The sequence below is a fragment of the Myodes glareolus genome, chromosome 20, assembly GCF_982192425.1.
Source record: "Myodes glareolus chromosome 20, mMyoGla1.1, whole genome shotgun sequence".
Classification (NCBI taxonomy): Eukaryota; Metazoa; Chordata; class Mammalia; order Rodentia; family Cricetidae; genus Myodes; species Myodes glareolus.
Genome location: NC_142045.1, coordinates 25,624,933 through 25,643,216, shown reverse-complemented (window position 1 = coordinate 25,643,216; position 18,284 = coordinate 25,624,933). Strand labels below are relative to the sequence as shown.

Sequence of the window (18,284 nt, the reverse complement as noted above, 5' to 3'; positions counted from 1 at the left end):
TGAAGCCTAGCTTAGAGTGTACGTCAAGAATATAGGGCAAATCTGAACAAATTTAACTTTAATGATAAAGTATAAAATAAAATTTAGTTTTCAAATCTAAAGCCATTGGTGTTGCCATTATATGGACTTAAATATCATTCCTACAATTGGTATCTAGATTTAGAACATATGTTATTGTTTCACTTCTTTAAGCCCCAATTTTCTTACATGTGTAATAATAATGGATAGAAAAAAATGCACTGTAGAATTGTTATGGAATTTGGACCTGGGCACATGGCTCAGATGGTAAAGCACCTGCTTCGCAAACATGAGTACATGAATTTGGATTGTCAGCACCAACATAAAACCCTGGTTTGGAGGTGTGTTACTGTAGGTAAATACAGGAGGAGAGATAAAATAGAAAGATGTCTGTTAATAATAAGTAACAGTAACAAAACACAGAAGCTACCAACTCCTTAGGAACAACAAAGGTTTTAAACAGGATATGAAACCTCAAAATCACAGTTTTTCCTAGTTTATTTCTTTTTTGTTATTTATGTATCATCATCAAATCATTAAGAAGGTTTTGCTATAGATTTTTCATAAGCCAATTCAAGTACTGATTTTGCATCCTGTGTGCAATTTTAAAATCATGAAGGGTAAATGCTCCATGGAATCCATCCTCAATGTGGTGATGCGTCACATGAACTCCAACATTCTGAAGCCGTGTGACATACATGAGTCCATCATCTCTTAGGACATCATACTGACAAGTGATGATATAGGTCAGAGGTAAGAGACTCAAAGTGTTGTCGTTGGCCAACAGTGGGCATGCCTTCACATCTAGGAACCCTGGGTACCTTCTAGACAGTTCAGAACTACCAGGAGTGGGACTCTTGTAGACGTGACCTTTCTTATATCTCTCAGGAAGCAAGGAACTCCAGTTCACAAATTGCAACAGATGACTGGATTCCAGAGGTACATGTTGGTTGAGAAGCATGGCTTTCTCCAGGGTTCGATCTGTAGTAAAGTATTCACTCCAAAACCTGGCCATAAATGAGGGGGATAACATTGGAAAATATGAACCTTCTTGATACAATGGTAAATTTATATCAAGAGCCTGAAGGGCTGGATAAACTAAGGCCTGAACCTTGAGTTTCGTCTTGACGTCTGGATCCTGTATGAGCTGAAAAGGAATTAAAATTACATTGGAATAAATATTTTAATAAGTCTATTTTCATCTAGAAATAATATGTATAGATGAGATAAATTCAGATAATCAGATACAGCAAAAATATCTCACAGGATTTGCCAGTTTTCTATATTGCCATCGTCTACTCCGTATATGTAATTGCTGACATCATGTACACATATTTAACACAAAGTGCAGGATTCAATTTCAAAAAATGCCAAGAAAATGCTATGCCATATTTCTTGAGAAAGTACTTTTATGACTTTGGCAAGTCATGTATTATTAAACATGTTAATCAGTCAAAAACCAGGAAAGATAATGAGAAGCAAGTCTCTAACTGTTATGAACATAGTTTTGCTCTGACACTGAGACTCAATCATCTCAACATACTAGAGAGGGGGTGGTTTATGCATGTCCCATCTAGGAGAATTAATGAGGGGAGGTTCTTCTATTTAACATCACAGTTGTAGCCCTGAGTTGGGTACCAACACTCATCTCAGGAAAAAGTGTCCTTTAAGTAGTGCATGTTTCCAAAGACAAGACAATGAAGTTAGGGTTTACTGCATGGAGCGGTTTTGTCTTGGAAATATTTCAGGTCTGGAAATGTTCTGCTTCTTTTTAGTCTGTGACAGTCTATCTATAGCATATTAAATGATATTTTATATAGATATTAAATAACTATGAGTCAGAAATCTTTAAAAATGACAGAAGTTGGAATTTATGAAAGAAGGGTTTATAATGCAACACGGAAAACAAATACATGTCTAAAGTGATTAGGATAAAGGCACAAATTCACAATTGGGTACTGCTTTACTTCTTGCCTCTTGATGTGTACCTCATGTTGTACCTGGATGCTTTTCAGAGCAACGAGGCATCTGCAATGTAGAATTAAAACTGTGGAATATATTCTACACTTGTTTTACATATTTTAGAACAAACCACAGAATTTGTAGCTTCTTTTCTCTGGAAATGAAGAAGGTACTTCAAATGTAGCTGTGTGAGGCAACAAAATGTGCTCATAGTAGCTAACTGTCCTGAAAGTTTAGGAGCAACTCAGATCTGAAAATCATCAATACTCTGTCAAGCAAAAGGTAACTGTAAACTGACTAAGTACATTCATAGTTCTCTGTACTAACATTTCTCCTTTAGAAACTTTCATTATTCCATTAAAAGAGATATGAAATCAGTTCTGGCATCCTCCAACTCTCAATATTATTGCAACCATGTTCTCAATTTTGGTGACTAGTAAAATTGACCAACTTTACTAGTACAACCCATAATAGGTACAGGATGCTATCTAACTGGCCATAATAATCATAATAATAAACCAAAATCCTAGAAATTGTATTTTGTCATAGTATATAAAAAAGAAAACAATGACATAAAACACACTTAGAAATAGTATATACACAAATGTTTCCTAACATCAGTACAGGTGTTTCTCTAAAATTTTAACATGGCAATAAAATAGCAACTTTTCACTGATTTTTCAAATGTCTGAAGCAAATATATTTGCATATACGGTGTTTTAAGATCTTAAACAAACCTGTTGGGTCACAGCTGCAGCCAAGTTCCCACCAGCACTGTCCCCAGCTACACCAACTCTTCGAGGATCTACGCCATATCTTTCAAGAACGTCTTCCTGTAAGAACCATCGTAAGGCACTGTATACATCTTCAAACTGGCGTGGGAAATGATATTTGGGTGCCAAGCCATAGCTGTGCAAAGAATAGTTGTTTCAAATGAATGAAATTTAATTTTATATTGCATCTCTCTAAAATAAAGGCCAATTTTCATTTAATAAACATTTTTTTTGTTAGCTATATACCCATGGATATATTTCACCCCAAAATCTTGGCCAATTTCACCATTATACTAGTAAAAACTTGAGTAAAACAATTGAATTCTCCTTGAGGCAAGAATAAAAGAATGAAAACTGCAGCAGATAATTCATTTTCTAATTCATTTCCCAGAACTTTCTTTTTACTATTGTTATATTTTATTGGAAATTAGTTAGTGACAAATAAATCTTATTAATTTAATGTTTGAACTTTACCTAATATAAAAGTGGTATGTGACCACTATGTTTTATTAATTACTTAGTCATTCAATTCATTACATTAAATTGATTTCTTATCAATTATTCTATAAGTATGTGATTTGGCTTTTCCACGTGTAGCTTAAGGACAAATTGCTTTCAGTGATGATTTTGCCATGGCATATGGTAAATTAACCCCTTAAGTGCTGTTTGTCATGTCATCCTCAGAAAGACCACATTGTGTAGAAAATATGATTCTCAGTTCACATACAGATTAACTAAACTGAATTAGTAGTATATGATATGTACAAAGTTTCAAGGCAAAGTTTCAAACCTTATTTGCCTGTGATTCTCTAAGTACTCAGTCTGCCAAAGGAAGCTATGCAGGTCACTGGTACGTGTTATGCACCGGTGTTATTGTGTTCTATTGATTTCTGAACTTTCTCTTTTCAGTCCTGATTGATTTTAAGTGTTTTGTTTTGCTTTTTGTTTGTCATCTCTGAGTCTATTCTTGCCAACTTGAGTTCACTTTCTCTTTGCTCACTCTCTTAATTTCAGTTAAAATATTGCAGTAATAACCCCAAAGAATAAAATATGATCAAGAATGTTAGTTTCTTGCTACACAAAACACACGACCAAACATTGAAGAAGCAAACCATAGTCTTACTCAGTTGACACGACAATAGCATCAAGTCTTTCAGCTGTCTTTCTTGCCAGAAGATCATACAAAGAAAGAGCTGAAATTGAGAAAATGGAGTGAGAGCCTGTCAAGTGAACTGTTGGAAAAGCATGTCATCAAAAGCACAGCAGTGCACATTACTCCTCGGAGACAGTATACAACTTCTTCTACTGTTTGCAGCACTTCATCTTCAATGTAGAAAATGAATCCTGGCCATTTTCAAACACACACTGTCAAGGTCTTGCTCCATTAGCTTCACACTGCCTAGTTTGAAGCACTGCTATTCTACTGAATATCCATATCTTTTTGCCTTTAGCAAATGTTAAGTGTTGAAAGCATACATAACTATACCCGTGTAAGCTACTGAGCTCTGTACTTGCTGAGGCTGATATGCAGCAGTCCAGCTGATATGAATGTTCCTTGTCCCTTGACCTGGGACAGATAATCAGATGCTTCTAATAAATTCCCATTGTCCAATCTTTGCCTAGCCTTCAAAGTTCCTGAGCCCTGACAACCCATGTCCTAGGTCATTTGGAAGCAGCTACAGAAGAGAACACATCATTCTTGTCCTCATAACAGTTGCTAAAGAAGGTTAAGTCAGAATAAAATCTCTGACATAGGGTACAAAATGACTATAATGCTAATTTTAATTAATATAAAAATAATTGGGCTCAAATTTATCAACAGCTAGCTTCATCAATTAAAGTGGTTTTATAATTTGATAGAACACCTAACCTGCTTTATTCAGAACAAAGAGACTTTTTCCATATTTCAGAATCCCAAGATTTGCCGTTCTGTTTTTGTTCATTACTACTCACTTTTACATCATTAATATAATAGCTAAATGACAGTACCTGTCTTGGTATCATTAGCCATGGTTAATAGATTGTAGTGTAAACCAGTTCCCATCATATAGTCAGAGATTTAACCCAAGATACAACTTCAGGGGGTAAATGATAGACCTGAATTAACCTATAGGTTAGTTGTTGTTTTAAAACCTAAATAACCATCTCATCATTATCACTCCTGGAATGAAAGATGTAAAACAGGAGTCATGGAAAAACTATATCCCACTGAGTATGCTGTACATCCATGTGGTGATATTCATAATTCTCAATGGCTGTGCGGACCTCCCAGTCCACACTAACCCATAAGAATATTCTTGAAGAGAAAACAGAACTGAGAAGAAATGCTCAGTCCACCCTGGTACAGGGTGTTCCATATGATGTTGACTTTCTCCCTTTCACCACCCACCCTAATGCTTCTAACTGTTTCCTTTGTGCATCCAGCAATAGAGCTCTGCTGACAGTTGCACTGGTCGCTACCATTCTCCTGTACTCTGGGAACAGAGAAATTTTTACTGGTTCTTGCCTGTCAGATATTCTCCTATTTGATCAGCTGTCCACCTGTTCATTTTGCCCTTCTGGTCCGAACAAGCCTATTCATTACCAATGTCTCATGATCATCACTCTTTCCAGACTGACTGACATGTGGCCACCCCTTCCTTTCTTCTTTGAAGTAAGGGAAAGATAGCCTCCTACATAGACAAGCCCCTGTCATGGTTTTTCCCTCCTCCTGTGATTATTCCACAGGTCTATCTATATGAGGAGTGAGAATCAACACTGTTGCTACAAACCAAAGATGAGAGATACTCCTTCCTTTACTAAAGGAATAGGACTTGTCATCTTTCATGGATCTTTCATGGCTGCAAGAACTGCCAACGTCCAGATACATTATCTGGCTGGAGACTTTGGAGACAAATTGAATCAAGCAATGGTGTCCAAGACTGACGGCCTTGAATCCCTCCAGTGACAGATGAACTCCCTTGCCAGGTCTGGATGTAATAACTGCTGAATATGGGGGGACTTGTTGATATCAAGGGAAGAATATTGTTTCTGTGCAGATAAATCAATCAAATATGGTTGAAACTAATGTCAGCTAATGTCACCCAAACTCTGCTAAGACCTGCTCTCCAAATTCCAATACATCAAGTTGCTCCCATAGCCCTTGTTTCCCTGGCTCCTACTCTTTATCACTCCTCCAGCTGTACTATGTTTTACTCTGATGCTTGCCTCCTGCTTTATTCAGCTTCTCCAGTGACAAATCATCTCCAATTTATTACCACCAATCAGGTCATGGTACACTACCAGGCCCTGAACCCTTCTGATACAGCCGGCAGGCTCTTCAGGGCTTACAATGACACCTCTCCCTTATAAAATAAAACGGGGAGATGTTGGGAGGGCCTGCTGTTCAGAACATGCACATGGCCTGGCAGCTCTCTCCACGCTCAGTAACATAAGGACTCCCTCCCCAGTGAGGCTGCCTGCTCTCTTCCTGGCCTTATCTGGAAAATGGCTCTAAGCCCAGATGCCTGACATATCTCAAGCATGACCTTTGACAGGGCTTCCCTGTAATCACATGGTAATTATATAATAGGCTTTAGCCATTTTCATAGAGCTGTGCTGCCACTAACCCAGCTTTGCGATAGTAGTTAGGTGATTCCCCAGTTACTGTCTCCAAACCTATATATTCCATATACTCTGTAATAAAGTTGAGTTGTCTCACAGAAGTCATATCTTGGAGAGTTAGCTCTGTGCTACCCACAGCCGTCTGAACCCTGTTCTCCTTTTCTGCTCCTTCTATGTTCTTGGACCAGTGGTAGATGATCCCCGAGGAAGAAGGAAAATCTCAATTACCTCCCATGTTATCAAGGCCAAATGAACTGATTCCCTTCCTCAGGTCTCAGCTCAAATTCCAGAACACCTCATATCCCTGTATCTTAAAATCAAGTTATAAAGATGTTATACTCTACTCATGCTATTATGAAACATGTACATTATAAAATACATAAGATATATTGGCTATATTAGTTATATGCAATATGTTTACATTCAATAAAGTAAAATTAGAATAAATACAATTACATGCAGTAAAATATTATATTATACAATCTACATGTAACAAATGAAATATATAATATCAAATAAAATAGTATGTTCAGTTCTGTGTTTTTATGACTAACACCTTTGTTCTCACTTCCTACAGATTAACGCTTTATAAAAGACCACGGTTTAGCATCTCAGTTTGCTGCTATTTTGCCCACTGTTTAGTTCACCCCCACTTTGGTTCTCACTATAGCATTCTATCAATTCCACAATAATAAAACCATGTATTCAAGAAGCCTTTCTCTTCTGACCTGAGATTGTCTACAGTTCTTAGTAGTAATGAATACCCATTTCAGAAAAGAATGCATTTCAAACAATTGAAGCATTATTATTTCTTATTATATTATTATAAATAACATATATAAGTTTTCAAAGCGGAGTATATTACATTCTGTGGAACAAACAAGAATACTGAAGGAAAGGGACATACCTGCACTCCCCAAACACCAGCCACCACCGTGAATATAAAACAGCCCCCGTCTGAGCGTCTCTGACTTCCTTTTGGGCATGAATATGTGAACAGGAACACTGCTGAAAGCTGTGTCTATTACAGTGACATTTTCATCAGAAGTGGCTGGGACTTCTTGAAGTCTCAAAAACAACTGGACTGTGCTCATGTAATGATTGATACCCAGAAGTTCAGCAATAGAAGCCTAAGTGAAGAGGAGAAACACGATTAAATTGCATTTGTGGTGTGTGTGTGTGTGTGTGTGTGTGTGTGTGTGTGTGTGTGTGTGTGTGTTTGCAGACTGCTGAGTCCCTTTAGCATCTGCCCACTTGTATATGATGTTCCCTGAGCCCGAGGTATAGGGTAGTATTGTAGACTTAGCAGTTGATGTCGAACACACTCATAGTTAATTTGTGTACTTTACAAACTGTACTTCTTTTCATTTTTTAATATATGTACATTAGTGTTTTGTTCATGTTTGTATGAGGATGCCAGGAACCCCTGGAACTGGGTTACAGAAAGCTGTGAGCTGTCATGTGGATGCTGGGCATTGAACCTGGAACCTCTGGAGGAGTAGCCAGTGCTTGGAAGTGCTGAGCCATCTCTCCAGCTTCTATTTTTAAATTAATTTTAGTTTTGTCATTTGTTTCTTTGAATTTTTGCTTTTGAGTTCTTTTCTATTCTAGGTATTAACCTTCTATCAAATACTTAGCTGGCAAAGAGTCTCTCCCTCTAAGGGCTTCCGCTTCATGCAGCCAAGGGTTTTCCTGGCTGCTCAGGAGCTTTTTAGTTTTATAAAGTGCCATTTTCCAATTGTTGATGTTAATTTCTAGGTAATAGATGTCTCAGAGCTAGGGTCAACAAATTAAAGAGCTAATGCTATCTTTGTTCTTCTGGGTTTGAATTACCACACTTTGTGAGGTATTTTTCAGTTTGAAGTTTGGGGACTGGCAGTATTTGTTGGAGCAGGTGTGGCCTTGTTGTAATAAGTGCATCACTGGAGGGCTTTGAGGTTTCAAAAGTCCAACCCAGTTTCAATTTTTCCATGTATCTGCTGCTTGTCGATTCAGGTATAGAAGTCTCTGCTACTTCACCAACAAGTCTGCCTGAGTGCTGACATACTTCCTGCCAAGATAATGGACTAAACCTCTGAAACCCTATGCAAGCCCCAATTAAACGCTTTCTTTTATAATAATTGATGTGGTCATGAAGTCTGTTCACTGCAATAAAACACTAATTAAGACAAAAGTTAGTTTCAAGAAGTGGAGTGTTTCTATGACAGGCCTGACCATGCTCTCTGCTGGCAGAATGTGGACTTTGGATTTGGAAAGTAGTTGAACACTTAAGTAGTCCTTAATGGGTCATAGCAGTAGGATCATGGAAGACAGTGGTGCTGAGAGCAATGTAAATAATGACAGATGGGTGAAGAGTTACCAGAGGAAAAGAATATTAGTAAGTTTCCCATAGACTGTTCTGATATTCTGGTGAAGAATATGGCAGTTTTCTGCTCTTGTCCTAAAAATCTGCCTGAGGGCAAATGTTAGAAAAGTTTTAGACTATGGTCTTGGCCGAACTATTTTCAAGACAGCCTAGTATTCACTGTGTTATATGGCTTTTAGTGGTCACTCATGTAGATCCATAATGAAAAGGAGCAATTTGAACAAAAAAAAACAGAGAAAATGTTAATATACAGTTTGAGGAGAAAAAGATGACCAGGAAGTGTGAAGGAGTCTAGTTTATCTCCAGGAGATAAAAAAGCTTAAAGAAAATCCTGATACTAAAAGGAATAAAGGAGAACTGACCTCAGGGCAAGATCCAACCCAGCTGTTTCTAACTTGTGAATAGGAATTAAAGAAAAACGCAAGCAGTAAGTGGAACTGTACAAAACAGAAAGCTGATGAAAACATATATGAATGGGAGGAGTAGGTTTCAGCTCCAGAAATCAGAAAAACTTGTCATTATTGAACAGGTGGTTCAGGATTTAGAGTCAAGGATACAAGAAAGAGGCTATGAAATCTCCATCACGGCTATGGAAAGTGTGACGCACAGCACACACACTGAGGCTAGGTGTGTGCTGTGCGTCATTGCAGGGAGACCCAGTGAGGCCATAGTATAAAGCTCTGAAATGTGAAAATGTAGCCTGGAGTTGATGAGAACCCCCATGAAGTTGGGAATGCTAGAGTCGTGGGGTACCTGCCAAGAGGAGCTGATAATAGGGTGTGGAATCAGCTCAAGAGAGAGAAATGTGTTGCAGTCAACCAACAAAAAGGAGCTGGATATCTGGAGAGCCTTTGCCATCACACTGGGAAATGCAGAAATTGTTTGTCCGGCTGCTTTTCGTTCTTACTTTGGTCAGGTATTTCCTCACTATGCTGTCTTTCCTCCCTTTCAGAATGATAATATGTATTCTGTGCCATTGTATATTGAAAGAATGTGATCTGCTTTTTTGTTGTTGTTGTTGTTTCATTTTATAGTCGGTTGGAGTTAAGAGATTGCCTTAAATCTCATAAGAGACTTTGAACTTGGAATTTTAAACAGCATTGAATCTGTCACAGGCAACAGGGACTTTGAAGTAGAACTGAATGCATTATTGCATTACAATATGACTTCATGCCTACATGGCAGGGAGTAGAATGTGATAGTTGAATAGAAATGCCCCACATAGGCTCATTGGGAGTGGCACTATTAGGAGGAGTAGCCTTGTTGGAGGATGTGTACAACTGGATTTGACTTTGAGGCTTCAGAAGCTCAATCAAGCCCTACTTTTTCTCTCTTCCTCCTGACAGAATAACTGAATATAGAACTACTCTCAGCTACTTTTCCATTAACATGACTCCATCTATGCCACCATGCTTCCCACCGTGACAATAGACTAAACTTCTGAAACTGTAAGCAAGCACCAATTAAATACATTCCTTAATAAGTTGCTGTGGTTATGGTGCCTCTTCACAGCAGTAGAACACTGACTAGAAAGGCTTCATACATGAAGAGTGTACATACATATGTATGTATAGGGAATTATTCCACAATACTGTCACCCCACAGAAACTATAGACTATCAAACAAAATGCCCAGACATGGTATACTTCCCTTTGCAATATTAGTCAGAAAGTTTTAAGAGACTACATGTAATTTTGTATGTTAAATATTGCACATATCTGGATACATAGATATTATAGCATCGAGATTCCTTAAATATGAAAAATAAATAAAAATGATTTAACTGTATTCCCCAAGACATAATTGAAAACTGTCCATGAACAGCAAGTTAGAAATACAAAAAATATACACGTAAAACTCAAGTAAAACGACATTTACCATACATAAACAGTGCAAGTATTAAAAAGCAAATAAACAAGGAAATGTAATCACATATATGATAAGACTATATGGTACACTAACAAAATGACATTTACTATAAATGAACAGTGCAAGTATATAAGAATATATGGTACATTACTTCAGAAATGAATTCTTAAAATATCATAGACTATCAAAAAACAGAATCATAGGAACTCAAGGACTAGACAGAGAGATGTCGTAAGATTATTGCTAACCAAAATGAAGAAAAGAGTAAACGCACTGTTACCAGTCTTCATGCTAGAATTAAAAAAGGAATAAGAAATGCCGAAATAACTTCACTGATAAAATCAGACTAAAACTCAAAATATTACATATTGTGGTAAAAGAAAATAAAGTAAAAGAAAAGAGGATTGTAGAAATAGTTCAGAAAGAATGAATGACTAATTAAATGTCCCAATTAAATGATTTCCTTTTTAAGAGTTGTTATGGTCATTGTGTCTCTTCACAGCAATAAAATCCTAACTAAGAGAGCATGTCACATGTTTGTTACTCAGGCTAAGTGTCATTGACTTACATACAAATCTTTTGCTCCACAAAATAAATCCACTAGGAAGAGGGATAAAGAAGACAAGCATGATTTTATTTCTATACACTAAAATTCTCTCAGAAAAAACTAGCGGTGACATCTGTAAGCAGCAAACCAGGTAACCACATTCTCCTACAGCAATACACCTTCCTCCAATTGGGAATCATATGTGTTGCTTTTTTGTTGTTTTTGTTTTAATCAGTCAGTCTTATGAACTGTGTCAACAGACATATAATTCTATACCTAAATCCAAGAGTACTACCCAGACTTCTGTAATTAAACAGAGGACTTCCGTTCTTCCTTCCCTGAAGTTGATACTTGTAAAAAAGCTTCACCTGACAGTACTGTACAACACACACTCTCCATCCTTGCTCCCTCTTCTTTTTCCTCTTCTAGCTTCTTCCCTGTTGCTGTCTATACAGGGATTAAACCTGGAGACTGAGCATGCTAAGAAACTTCTCAACCCCTCTTTTCTTTCCATTAAATTATTCAGTGTTCATAAGGCTGATAAAGTTCAGAACTTACTGTTGGTTCTTAGAGAACTTACCAAATTCCTGAATATGTTTCCTGTTGTTATTTCTAATATCAGTTTCCAAGGCTCCTCAATGTCACCTGGAAGAGGGGTATAAACATAATAAGCTACAAGAACCACAGTGATGAGAAGCAAAGTGGTTCTCCCCATGTTTCTCTCTCCTCATTCTACTTTGGCAGTACAGCAAATGAAGCTGTTTTCAAAAATTGGAGGTTGAATTTTAACCTGCCTTAAGTGTTATCTAACTTATTAAGTACAAATTCCACTGCACAACTGCAAAAACTCTCCAAAACGAGTTTTTCTTATTATAATTCCCAAGCAAAGTGTTTTCAAAACAGAATTTCTCTCTCTAAGTTACTTCCAATCTAAAAGCCAGATCCTGTTTCTATGCCAGTTTTAAATGAAATGTTATCATAACAAAAATAATGCCTTCAGACTCTCTATTCTGGGTAATAGACTCTATAAGGGGTATTGAAACAAACAGGAAACCTAGTGTGTGCATCAATTGTAAACTAAGAGAAGAATAAAGGCTCCTTTAGAGCAATGCAAACTTTGAAAAGGAAGTTACTTCCTCTCTATTTCCTCTTTGCCTTACTATGTCCCCTGTTGAGAAACTTCAGCAGTTTTTTTTTATGAGTGTTCAATTGCACTGATTAGAAAATTCTTTTTTTTATTTGTTTTATTTCTTTAATTTGAGATTATGGTAAAATTACATCATTTTTTCCCTCCTTGTTTACAGCCTGGTTGATTCCAGTCTAAACAATTCACTTGTAAAACACGTTTCTCTTTATTTTATATTTGGATGTCTTGGTAGGTAAAGTGCCACCTTCCAAGTTCCAGTCTAGTTTTCTCATCTAAAATCTGATGTCTCTGTCAGTCTGTTAAGTTTATATCTGCCAGCAGCAAACCCACAGAAAAGTCACTTATTGGTTCTAAGCCCTATTTGCTTGGTTAGTAAATGACTCAATCATTGAATGATTAAATTGTTTTATTGAGTTTGGAGCATATTCCAAACCAAATTTAAACTGTGGACTTTTCTCTAGGAAGTTCATCCCACATCCCATCACTTCATCTTCCTATCAGCGTGGGAGCAGAAGGAAGAATATTGGAGACTACTTCATAAAGAGTGAGCAGAGCTACACATGTCTAAAGCTAGTATTTTATGTTAGATCCGCTGCTTCATGGGAATTTACCCTACAACACTGTGAAATCAAAAAAAAAGTGGGAACCCTGGTCCAGTTTTATCTTCTATCATGCCCATGGCTACTGTGGTATGCATATGCAGTGAGTGTTTTTCCTCACAAGAGACAAGGTTACTGGTCTGGACAGCCTTAGAAGAAGGGGACCTGAAGAAGGGGTCCTTGAAGGGAATCTGAAAAAAGAGGCTGTGAATTTGAAGGAGAAGATGGAGGGTGTACGGGAGGGTTTGGAGGAGGGAAGGGATGTGAGATGGTGTGATTATGTTATAATCTCAAAAAATTAAAAGAATTCTGCATCTGGAACTTCATCTGAACAATTTGAATGAATAGGTGAGTCATTAGAATTGATTTGGTGATTTTGAGGATACGAATCATCTTTGTTTTTCATGCCACATGAGTTTTCTCATGGTTATCTGACCATTTGGGTTTTGATCACTGATTCAGAAAAGTTTTTCTTTTATTCTTTTGCTTCAAGTTGTTTCTCTTTTTCATTTGACAGGTTTGAAATGCTCAGGAAAGACAAACTTATAACAAAGTTGTGGTGATGTTTTTGCCTGTTGGACTCGAGTTCTAGACTTCAAAATCTATCTGCAGTCTCCCTTACCAGAAATTACCAGAATTATCTGTAGGTCCTAAGTCAACACCAAATTGATCAGGAAAATGTTTTTCTCCCGGTTAACTTTTATCATGCTAGGAGGGCCTACACAGAGGTCAAGTGTAGAAAAGGGCCTCAATGGTTTTATACAGCGCTGGATGGGGTATGATGCAACACCAGTATCTCAAGAAAGATGATTTTTTTGGTGTGATAGTAGCTCAAGTTTTCAAGTAACTAACCCCTTTCTGGTTAGAATTGAGTCCTTCTCCACAGAAGTGGATATCACACACGGTACTGTTAAAACAGGTCAAAAGCCTGTGGTTTTGATGGCCAGAGGCCCTAAGGTACAATGCACTGTTTTTCTGAATGGCTATGTTGTCAAACTGCCGTCACATATTTATGATTATGACAATAGACTTCAGCCTCTCGACCTTAATCAGATTAGATTGTTTTTTCAGTAGACAGCAGACAGTAGAGAAGCCCATGATTATTAGAGTATTGAGAATAAGAAACTCAAATCTAAACCTTAGAGAGGATATGTATGTAAAGGTCTGTTCTGTCTCTTTAAGAGACGAGCCATGCCCACTCCCTCCCTACTCTGCTGAGATGGGCTGATCATCAGCTTCCAGTCAGAGTTCTCCTTTTTTCCATCTTCCTCTCGGAGAGGCAGCTTCGGTCTCTCTCTCTCTCTCTCTGCCTTCTTTCTATTCTTCTCCCCTTCTCCCTTCCCTTCCATAACCACTAAATAAATATTCAAATCTACTCTGCATGGTATGCCTCTGTCTGTCTCTCACCCATCACCACCACATGGCTCGCTGCCTGCGACCAGCCACCTTCGGAGACCTGCCGCATGATCTGGTGTTCAGTCCCTGCCAAGGGCTAGCTGCTCTCAGGAACCCTTGCCCACTGCCTGCCAGTACCGGGGATCCTGCCACATGTTACTTGGAGATCCACAGCAATTTTTAATTTTTCCATTACAATGTGTATCATCTGCAGCAAAAAAAAAAGGTTCTGGAAACATCATGAACAAAAAAGCACAAAGAATGATATATATGGGGAATAGAGAGCAGTGATGTGAATGCTGTCGTCTAGACATTACAGTGGTGTCTCAAGCATGATCTCACAGCACTGCATACACAAGACTTAGAAAAGATCAAGCCCAACAAAATCCAAGCATAAGTGAGGAAAACAGCATCAAAGTTCCACCTTTTCTGAGGAACTCTTAGCAGTAGATAGTTGCTGGAATGCAGAACATGATTATTGAAGATGTGGACTCCAGTAAGTATTACAGTCTATACTGGGTGAATCCAGACCCATCTACTTACTGGTAGTTTGAACTGGACTTAGTGGTATGTCAAACACACACACACACACACACACACACACACACAGAGAGAGAGAGAGAGAGAGAGAGAGAGAGAGAGAGAGAGAGAGAGAATGCTACACCTCATAAAACTATGAAATAAATGAAGATGGGGGGATCGTTGGCATGTTTATAGAGTTGGATAAAAAATGAGCGTTATATATGACCTCTGCTCATGTATTATTAAATTTTCTAAAAGAAACACAGGGTTATTATGGGAGTTGTTTCATCTTACATTAATATAGATAGCCAGCAATTCTACTGTCTGTTATATATAAGCTGGTAAAGTGGGAATATTCTTGGTGTAGTTCATCTTATGCTCAAAGATTTGCATGACAGGCATATTTTCACCTCTAGTCTTCACTTGAAGGCCTGAGAATTGGGAGAAGTAACGCTAGTAAAATTCCAGAAGTCCGATGTTCTGAAGGGGAAACTTAGAGCTTATTAGATAATGGCACAAAGCTGGTTCTTTTTACAGTGACAAAGAGCTGTGCTAGCTTGTGCTTGTCTTCTTGGTGTTCTGAAAAGACAAAAATTGCAAAATGATACAATTGAATGTTTATCTAGAGATATTTTTTTAAAAAAATATCAAATATGCAATGGACACTTCTTGGATTCTGGAAAATCAAAGGAGAGAAACATAATTAAAACTCAAATTAAGGAAAAAGGAAAGCTTGCAGCCTATCCACATCACAAAATATGACACTCCTTATTATCACTTAGTAAGAAAATAATTTTGGGTTAATATATTAGTGAAAGTTAGACATTATTCTTAAGATATAGGAAGAATGAAGTTGAGGTAATCTCCTCTCATAATAGTTGCAGAATGCATGAGCAAAGAGAGCATGTTTGCTACCTAAGCTTGAAAGAAAAGAGCTTTCTGGACCTCAGACATAGTATCCATCCTTGAAGAGAAAAATTGGTAGAATATCTTAGATAAAAAGGCACCAAAGTGGTAGGGACCAAGAAGAAGGCTATGGTGGGTCTATTTCACCAATTTTACTATGGGTGATATTGTTACCCCAAAAGACCCTATTTTTCATTTTGAAGGTTTAATGTCCATACAATGTTCAATACAGAATTTCATTCTGTAACCATAATGTGGTTGATTTCACAGATTTATAGGAGAGAAATGTGCTTCAAAATGAACCATGTATCAAGACCATCCATATTTAATCTTGATGATATTTAGATGAGCTTTTAAATATTTTGATTTAGAGTTAATGTTCTAAGAGTTGAGGTTTGGACATTGTTGCAATGGACTTCATAAAATTTTCAATTGAGTGCTTCAACACTGTTCTTGTTCCTGGAAAGTTACATGTGGCGCTAACTCCCCCAGTGCAGTGGTGTTTGGTAGCTGTTTGTCTCATGGTACAAGACATGAGGATGTTATATTCATTATAGAATTCATTCCAATATAAAAAGAGAGGTATTTATCTCTTTCCTCCAGGTAAGGACATGTGACAAATCAGTTGTTTTCAACCGAGAAGGGGCCTTCAGCACAATCACCATGCTAGCTCCCTGAGCTCAAACTTACAGCATCAAAAGGTGAGCAAAAAAAAAAAAAATCAGTAGTTTACAAGTCATATTTGATGGTAAAATTGAGGAGAGGAAGGACCTGAATATTAAACAAACTAAAATATTCAACAAACATTTCCTAAATGATTACAGTGTAACTCCACTCTTATGCTGATGCATTGTTTTATACTTCCTCTTTAGAAAAAAATCTTATTTAAAAACTTCTGACTTTTAAGAGCTACTAAGAAATGAATAGCAAAATCTCACTTCTTGGTAAATCTGAAGCTGTAGCCATGCAATTAGAACCCATAAAATCATGTGCATTTGTTGGTTTGGCCAAATGTATTTAATAAGAGTAATGGAAAGTTTTCAAAATCTTCCTTAAATTTGCTGAGAGTGTTTCGACACCAACAAAGGAAACAACTGAAGGAAGATGAATTAAATGCAGGTGTCTTAATTTCTTCTAATGCATGAATATTAATGGAGGATCTTTTGCAATTTTAGCAATTGCAAAAATACAAAGGAAATCTTGTTTTTAACAACATCAGTTAATTTGTAGAAAGATATGGTAAGTATAATAAACCAGAAACTAAAGACTATCTGACCAAATATGTTGCCAGAAAATCAAATTTATGGCAAAAGTGAGTAAGTAGGATGATGGTTTCCAGGAGCTAGAAGGATACATTGGGGGAGATGATGAGCAGGGATATGTTAATCAAAGAGAATAAACTTTTTGCTAAAAAATATTAATGAGTTATAGGACTCTGATGTGGGATGTCCTTCTGTATATGTGGTGCTTTTATTGGTTAATGAATAAAGCTGTTTTGAGTATTGCAAATTCTCAAAGAGTTGAAGAATAACTGAAATATATCTCTATATATATCTATAAAATCTAACATGACTACAAGCTTGACTATTAAAGGTGACTCTATTAACCTATGTTTCTTAATTATAAATTACATTTTTAAATGAGCTACACAATCACAATACCTTAATCAAGATCAGAAATACATATACATTAACAAAATTGACCTTAAATTCGAATCAATAAAGCATAATCCATACCAATGTAAATTATTCATATCTATATTACTTAGTCATCAAAGAAATGCAAATCAAAAGAACTCTGAGATTCCATCTTACACCTGTAAGAATGGCCAAGATCAAAAGCACTTATGACAACTATGCTGGAGAGGTTGTGGGGAAAAGGGAACACTTCTGCGTTGCTGGTGGGAATGCAAACAAGCTGGTATAACTCCTTTGGATGTCAGTGTGGCGATTTCTCAGAAAATTAGGAAACAACCTTCTTCAAGACCCAGTATATACCCAAAGGATGCTCAATTGTGTCACAAGGACATATGCTCAACTATGTTCATATCTGCAATGTTTGTTATAGCCAGAACCTAGAAACAACCTAAACCCCCCTCGACTGAAGATTGAATAAGGAAAATGTGGCACATTTACACAATGGAGTACTACACAGCAGAAAAAATAACGACATCTTGAATTTTACAGGAAAATGGATGAAGCTAGATTCTGCGGGAAGGTTTACAGCTAGTAACTACCTGCCTGCTGGGGCGTGGCCTCATAGACTATTTTCCTGGATGCAGAAGTGCATCAGGTCACGCTCTTTCTCTTGTCCCCCTGGTTTCCTCTTAGCTAGATCGGATTGTTTTGGATCTCATTTCCATCTGCAGTTCAAGTTTGTAAGTTTTCCCCTTAAATAAATAATGGTCTATCTCTCAATTCTGAGCCAGTGAGAGATTTATTTTAAGCACCCGATTTCTCCGCCCATCACCTGGTGCTCCAAGTGGATTTATACTTCATGCCTCTAGGGCGGATAGCCCACTTCAAGGGCAGAATCCCCCGCGAAACTCCCTGACACCACAAGCGAGTTTCCAGTGCGA

General features: G+C 37.3%; 1 protein-coding gene across 1 annotated transcript; it reads right to left on the bottom strand.

Annotated features, from left to right (window-relative positions):
* Nucleotides 1-498: 498 nt before the first annotated feature.
* Nucleotides 499-11,894, bottom strand: LOC125393887 (arylacetamide deacetylase-like). Its single transcript, XM_087899489.1, has 5 exons — nucleotides 11,718-11,894; nucleotides 7,264-7,486; nucleotides 3,877-3,946; nucleotides 2,718-2,889; nucleotides 499-1,165 (listed from the first exon to the last, which is right to left on the bottom strand). Exons 1-5 carry the CDS (start codon nucleotides 11,850-11,852, stop codon nucleotides 569-571), a joined length of 1,197 nt encoding a protein of 398 aa, XP_087755615.1. The 5' UTR covers nucleotides 11,853-11,894; the 3' UTR covers nucleotides 499-568.
* Between the last annotated feature and the right edge of the window lie 6,390 nt (nucleotides 11,895-18,284).